The 7,527-nt window shown below is 41.6% G+C and overlaps 1 protein-coding gene across 1 annotated transcript; it reads left to right on the top strand.

Annotated features, from left to right (window-relative positions):
* The first annotated feature begins 17 nt into the window (after window positions 1-17).
* LOC111266714 (uncharacterized) lies at window positions 18-1,354 on the top strand. Its single transcript, XM_022844550.2, has 2 exons — window positions 18-519; window positions 638-1,354. The coding sequence occupies exons 1-2, from the start codon at window positions 468-470 to the stop codon at window positions 1,261-1,263; spliced, it is 678 nt and encodes a 225-aa protein (XP_022700285.1). The 5' UTR covers window positions 18-467; the 3' UTR covers window positions 1,264-1,354.
* The last annotated feature ends 6,173 nt before the right edge of the window (window positions 1,355-7,527 follow it).

The following is a 7,527-nucleotide window of genomic DNA, read 5'->3' as shown; positions in this document are numbered from 1 at the left end:
TTTTGTGGGGTTGTGAGTGTATTGTTTGTTGGGGGTAGTGCCTGTAGTGACGCTTTCTGGGTAGTAAGGGTGTATGTCTGGTATAATGGAATATAATCAAAGTAATCGGAAATCAGTTATTTGAGTCAGCGTTTGGCCTTTATCTGCCAAAATCTACTAACATCCTATAGCATTACGCCACTATGAGTCAGTCGCGCGTATATTGAATGCGTTCATTTCGACAGCACGGGAGATGAAAGCTGGGATGGACAGGTTAGATTCAATCGAAAGTTAAAATCAAATTGCATTGCCAATTTAGTTCTGACAAGATAGTTGTGTCCAAGTACGGAGCGTGATGTAATTGTAATAGTTATGAACTAAACCAACGCTAACGACTATACAATGTCGTGTCTTACCTGTGGCAGTAAATTTCGATTATTTAACAGAGAGGTGGGGTGTCCATCCTGTAAGAAAGTGTTCTGCGCATCATGTTTGAACTATTCCATGCACATTGCGGCTTTTGGTGGACTCAAAAAAAAGGTGTGTGGTTCATGCTTTAATAATGTGGCGAGGAATACGTCAAATGTCGACATTACACCCAAAGCCCTAAAAACCATGCAGGATGCCAGACGATCAAAACCTTCGCTTGTACTTACAGCTTACCCATCGGGTGGATCGAGCTATAGTGTCCAAGCCAGTAGTACTGCTGAAGCGGGTACCTCTAGAGTTGTTTCCTACGAAAAGGAAATCAAGCAACGTCTAGCAAAGCTCCGAGGCCAAGATTTGAATGAGAACGGCGAGGGACAGCATTCAATTCTTTTTTCTCCAAGATCCCATAAATCATCACAGGAACAACAGAACGACCTCCTTGCTTCTACTATGGCTACGGTCGACATCGAGAAGAAAAACTCACCCGAAGACGATATCAGCCGTCGTCTTGAGAATCTTCGAAAGGACTGTCCTATCGACCTAATTCCTCGTGGGAGAGATATGATCTCAACGGACGCTGGTGAAATGTCTACGGCAGATCTTGTGAAACGTCTGATAAAGGAAACCGAGCTTGAGATGAGGACCGAGGATTTGGTTAAGGATAAAATTGCAGATCACATCCCCGAACCACCAAATACAGCCGAACTTGACGAACTTCCCTGGTGTGTGATTTGCAACGAAGACGCCGCACTGCGGTGTATAGACTGCGATGACGATCTGTATTGTCGCCACTGCTTTACCGAATTCCATGATCGGTTTAATCCCCATCAGACCAAGCCGTTTAAAAATGAATAACAAAATGCTTCAGTGTCTTATTAATAGTCACTCCATTGACACCCGTGATGTTGAATAAATAGTGAGAATTTGTTTGTTTTTGGAAATTAAATTCTTGTTTTACTCAGAGCCCTTGGAGTTGAGAAAGCGGTACATCAGTTATACTTATTTTTTGGAAGAGGAAGTATGAGTTGGGGCTTTGATCTGTAAGTAGTCAATCCTTCGAGTGAAGATGATTACTGTGACGTGCCTTTCGACTAGTCAGTGTTAATGTCTAAATTGTGTGATTAGTCGTTGTGTGCCTGTGTGTTCGTATGTGTGTCACTAACTATTAATATTGAAGTGTGATTTAACATTCTTTTACTAACGCTCGTGTCTTCTTGCAGATGGGTGTTTGACTTTCTACCTCATACCACTTTTCTTCACTCAGTTTCGGCCCATTGATTTGACCACCTATCGTAACAGCAATATGGGCCATCTACCTTCTAATAAACTCTTAAAGAAAGGCTAGCAAAAAAAACAAATAAATGTTAACGAGTTTAATCTTGTATGCGGTGAACTAGCATAAACTTAAGTGACGAAATCGAGTGTTTAATTATTATTATTAATACTGCTTAGTTGCTTTCTACGATTGTTTTCTCACCGATATGGCCTATACATGGAATTGTTTATGTTTTGCATGAACTCGCTGTTTCTCATGGCCCTCACAAGAACTCACCAGGGTTATCGTTCCTGCTAAAAAGTTCCACACCTTTTTGGGCTGCAAGCAACAAGAACTAACATTGTTAACTTTGCCTATTTCTTCGATGCTTCCCTTCCCGTGCCCGCTGTATCTATCGTTGTCTTGTCGGATATTTGAATCAACAGACAGCAGTCTTCAGATGATACTCTCAGATACGGAGAAATTAGCAGCGTTAGGGATGATTCCACTTCTCGAGGGCATCAGCTCGGCTACTGGGGGCAACCATCATTCGAGCAACAATCATCACGCACACCCAAACAGCGTCGTAGTCCACAACGGCGAAGGTAATGGAAGTGCAAGTGGGGGTGGCTGGCGTTACCGATGTAAGTACTGCACTTACACGACGGAATCGAAGACAGTCTTCAACGTTCATCAGCGGACGCATACCGGTGATCGACCATACCGGTGCCGCTTCTGCGCATACGCAGCTAAACAGAAAAGCCATGTCACCCTGCACGAAAGGCTGCACACAGGCGAGAAACCCTACAGCTGTCCGTACTGCAGCTACCGATGCTCCGACCCCACGGCGTTACGATCGCACAAATTCAGCAAGCACCGGGAGATGTTCCTCTCGGAAGCCGCTAGCAAGGCAGCCAGAACAGCTAAATAAGTAGCATGCGACTAGCTTGTTTGTTGATGGTGATGACGATAAAAGATATGATAATAAGAAAAGGATTAAGGAAGTGAAGCAAGGAAAACGGAGTGAAGTAAACTACTAAGATCCTGTGCATCGTTGTCGTCATGTGCGACTGAGTAAATGTGCGATCGAAACCTGTGAGCAACAGGCGGATGACCATGCTATGATAGAGGACCTGAATGATCTAGTCGATTATTGTCAAGTAGCAAAACTTTCTCACATGGATCTGAATGGACCAATTCGAATAGGTCCGTACGCCAGAACTACCACTGTGTCTCGCTTTCGAGAATGAAATCGTTTGCGAAAGAATATCTAGTCAATATTGCAGTGAATTCGAAACGCTGCGAGGGGTACCCTGTGAGTGTTATAATCCAAGGCAGCAAAGGTTACAGTGTTACACATGTTTTACAGGTTCCCGAAATTGAGCGAACGTGTGCCGTTCTCTCTCGATGAGTTTTTTTTGGGTGTTTCATAGCTACACTTGAAACGTGGACGACTTCTGGCAATAACCGATTTGCGGTCGTCGTGGTGGGTATACTATTGGTACTGTATAGAATTATGTAGTATTTGAAAATTGTGTCGTCATGTGAATTAGTATCGGTCAATGATGGTGTACAATGTGGGTCGATCAGATTTGAACCAGGTCTTTTCGGTAGTGCAATGCGTCATTCGTCGGCTTGCTGTTTCGTATCATAATGCGTTGCCGATAGTGTTAATGGGTGGAGTACGGTTAGCTGAGCCGTATAGCTTGGTTGGTTACCATCAGAGCCCGAAAGTGTCGCTGCTGAATGGGCGGAGTCTATATCCGGCAACGCAACGTGATCGAATTAAGCATAGTGTGACCACTGACCAATGGCTTTGATTACCTGCGACAGTATGGTTTGCCCGAATAATCACCGACTGCTTAAGTGGTGCGGTTAGAAATCTCTCTGAATCTTAAGCGCTTGATATGTAACGAGTGGATTGTTGTTTGACATTCAGCCGAATAGAAGACAACATGCAGGGTGTAAACGAAACCCGAATTTCTGTCGATCACGTTCGTGATTCTGCCGGGCCGTAGACTTCTCCGGAATGGCATTGTAAATGGAGTTTTTGTTTAGCTAACGTGCGAATGAGACGGAATAAGAACGGATAAGATAAAGTTATAAAGCTAACGAACGATGAGCTAAGAGGTAAAAGTCGATTAGCGACCAGGGTCTGGGGTCAGTACGGACAGCTGTCAAGTGAAAGGGTTTAATCAATGTGAATGGCATGATGATGTGAGAACGTGATTCCATGGCGACTTGGTCAATTATCATGGGAGTGGCGAATGAAAAATAAGATACTGATCAAGTTCTAGGCACACATTTATAACGCAAGTAGGTGATACGGGCAAATTTGGACGATTACTATAAGAATATATATATATATATATATATATATATATATATATATCCGTCCGGTCGGCTAAAATTAGTAGAGAAGAAACACAATGGAACAACCACTTTCTCCCTAACAATAGTATCGATGCCATGGCAGCGAGCGTTCAGCCACATTTTGTCCAATCACAGATCTTTAAATGAGGTTTTCAGGATATGTAAGCAGCATATGAGCAAAAAAGCCGATTACGCAACACGGCCCAAACAGTCTTCAATGATCCAAAAAATGTCTTGTAAATTGGCGAAGAGAGCTCTAAAGGGGAGGTTGAGACAAGGGACAAAGGAAAACTGAGAAGTTGAGCCAAAACGACGAAAAACTGACAACGGTAAAATATAACCCATACCAAAGACACAACAAAAGTATTTATTATTCTGCGACAAAGTATTTTATTAGAACTCTGCAGAGAGGTTCTATGCAAATTGTACCTCGAAGTTTATTTTTACTGACGAACAGTTGGCAGGAAATAACCCAACCGACAGAAAAACCATCAACTGACCCGAGATGAATGGATTTCAATGCCAGGACATTGTGAGCATAAACCTATTATTATAATTAATTATTCATGGTAACGTAGCCTTATTGTTTAATGACAACTACGGCAACAACGACAGCCACAGCGGTATGAACTCCACATAAAATATATAGATGAAGATCGTTGTGCAGTGTCCCTCCTGGCCGTGTGAATGTGCTTGACAACAGTTGTGCAAAATGGGATGATCTCATTGTGAATGATCTAGTCAAAGGTGCAGTTATATTATTATTTCTTATCTTAGTGTGAAAAGCAAAAAAGGTAAGATCGGGCACTACTCGATCGGCTACAAGTGGACAAGGCGCTGTGTGTGAAAGCCTGAACGGATGCGACCTGAGTTTGGTTTTGGCGTAGGAAACGAGAAACCGCAAGTACACATACAGAGTTGTTGACTAATTAAAAATCTTTGTGCATTTCGTTCAATAAGAGTGCCTGCTGCCAATTGCACAGGCGTCTTTTGACTTTGAACTTGAAACAAACTAAAATAAGAGGTTCTTTTTAGAAAGCGTAATAAACACATACGAAGTACGGTCGGTCTCAAGTTTACTCTAAACACAGATAAGATAAAAAGAGAAAAGAATATCCCCTTGTTGAAACGCCATGCCGAGAGTAACGGGCTTTTCTGGCCATTCTTGTCCTATAAAGTCCCACAAAGAAGCCAAAACTGTGGAAACTGTGCCGGTACAAGGTGTGTCGCATGTTTCCGACTACCAGTCGAAGGTGTGACGACTACCTCTAACTACAACAAATATATAGTTGCGCGTGAGCTACTTGGAAAAGATCTAGTCAAGGTGCGATTGTCTAGTCATGATGAATGAATAATACGATATATTACAATTCTTATTATCTTTACCCTGCGCGAAATGGGGATGAAAACCGAACGACGATAAGAGTATGAAAATAATGCTGATCCCGCGGACCCTGAGTTATCACGATATACGGACACCAAGCCAGAATATCCGTTGGCTACTATAAGAGGTACAGGATCGAATAGAAAAGACACTAGCCGCGGAACTTTGATCGAAATGTCCAGAACGAGGTGAAACGAACGACTGTCCCTATAAATGAAGTGTACAGAAAGCGTAAGCCCTACCATAACTAATACTGAATGTGTTTAGGGCTTAGATAGCTAGCTGAGCGGCATAGGAAGTACCTGTCTGATATTGCAAATCTACTATGATGAATACTATTTCAACAACTAGATCAGAAGGTACTTCTATGAACAGAGACGGTCGATTATTGTGTTGAGAAACGCGTCGCTTTGTGACAAAACAACACCTAACAGATACACCTAGTAAAAATGAAAGCAAATTAGGCGAGCATTCAACAACAATCGACCGAGTCGTGATTGAGAACGGGTTGATGATAAATGGCAATGCGAGCGATTCCGAGCGCGACTGCACTCTCCGCACCATGTAAGAGATGTTCAATGACGGATCGCTAGATGTGCGCGTCGGGATCAATGGGACAGAGTGGAAAAGCACATTCGGTCAACATTGCAGGCCAGGTTTGGATCTAAACTTGGTTCGCTAAAATTAGTTTATCAAGCACTGGTGCACCGATGCAATTTCGTTTTGTGATAGCAACTGTCCCTCTCCCGGCGTTTGTCACCAGCGAACAAGCGAACTGATTGTAACACGAGGACCGTAAGCTAAGATGGTTGTAGTGTGACTTAAGTGTAGCGCTAGTATAGATTATAACAATGAATAAATAACAAAATAGAATAGTGTACTTTGGACACAAAACATTTTCCAGGCGATAAAATTAACACTTACTCACACAAACCGTGTCAATTATAGTTTCCTATACTTTGTAGACATTTGGCCAACTAGTATCTGAACTACGTACTGTAGTCTGTCTGTAATAAATAAGTACTATTCTTATAATGATCAACTAACGCAACAAACAGGAAAAAACAAGTTGATATGTATGGAACAGCGAAAAATTAGCTACACAAGCATACAATGTCGCTTTGTATATACAGTCTACCCCATTTTACAAAATAGCTATAGAGCAGCTGCAGAAAAAGAACCTAACGTCTACATAAGATTAAAACGATAAGCAAAAAAGAATCACGGTCACCAAAAACTAACTAACGACGTTAATGCCTGGAAAAAAGAAATCTCGAAGTGAATTACTGACAGAGGCGGCAACTTGATGCCGCGATAAAGAAGGCGAAGACAAGTTTACACTAGGTAGTCCCTTTCGTGACTCAAACAACAAGTGCATTGATTCCTATGATATTCTTGATAATGATCTTATTATTTTTTCGTTAATTTAGTGAAAGGTCCACCAAGTAACATCCTCAATGTGCGCACTTTCAGTATACAAGGGTGAACTCAGAGTGGCAAAAAATGAGCTATAAATACGCAGCAAAATTCTTCACAAAATGCTATGGAGATGTACTGACTTAAAGAAAGGCCTTGAGGTTCAAGGTATTTTTGAAGGACCAATGCATTGCGTCTTACACTGGCTGTACAGTGAGAAAATGAATTTTTAAAAACCATTTCTAAACTAAAACAAACAAAATTCTAACTAAACCAAATTAAAACTATCTGAAAAATCTGAGGGAAATAAGTTATGACATATAAATACAACTGTGTATGAATGAATGGTTTGAAAGTTTTGCAATGGATGTGTGTGCTGGCAGAAGGAATTTATTAGAGTCTATAAAGCAAATACGGGGAAACACAGACAAATAAAAAATGATTAAAAGGCACCTTTTCGGGGAGTGATATGTCAAGATCTGCTGCCCAGCGCATATGGTCTAGTAGAACAGATGAATGAGCAAAGCGAAATGGGATTTTTTGTGTGCGCCAAAAGCGATGTCTGGCAGGACCTTTCAACATACACACCGAACAGGCGTTGTACTTACGCGCAGCAGCCGCAGCATGTGTAATATAAATACATGAATATATACATGAAGCTATATACATACAACTCTATATATAAATAAAT

Source organism: Varroa jacobsoni, unplaced genomic scaffold, assembly GCF_002532875.2.
Source record: "Varroa jacobsoni isolate VJ856 unplaced genomic scaffold, vjacob_1.0 scaffold_11, whole genome shotgun sequence".
Taxonomy (NCBI): Eukaryota; Metazoa; Arthropoda; class Arachnida; order Mesostigmata; family Varroidae; genus Varroa; species Varroa jacobsoni.
This window is presented reverse-complemented; position numbering and strand designations above follow the sequence as displayed.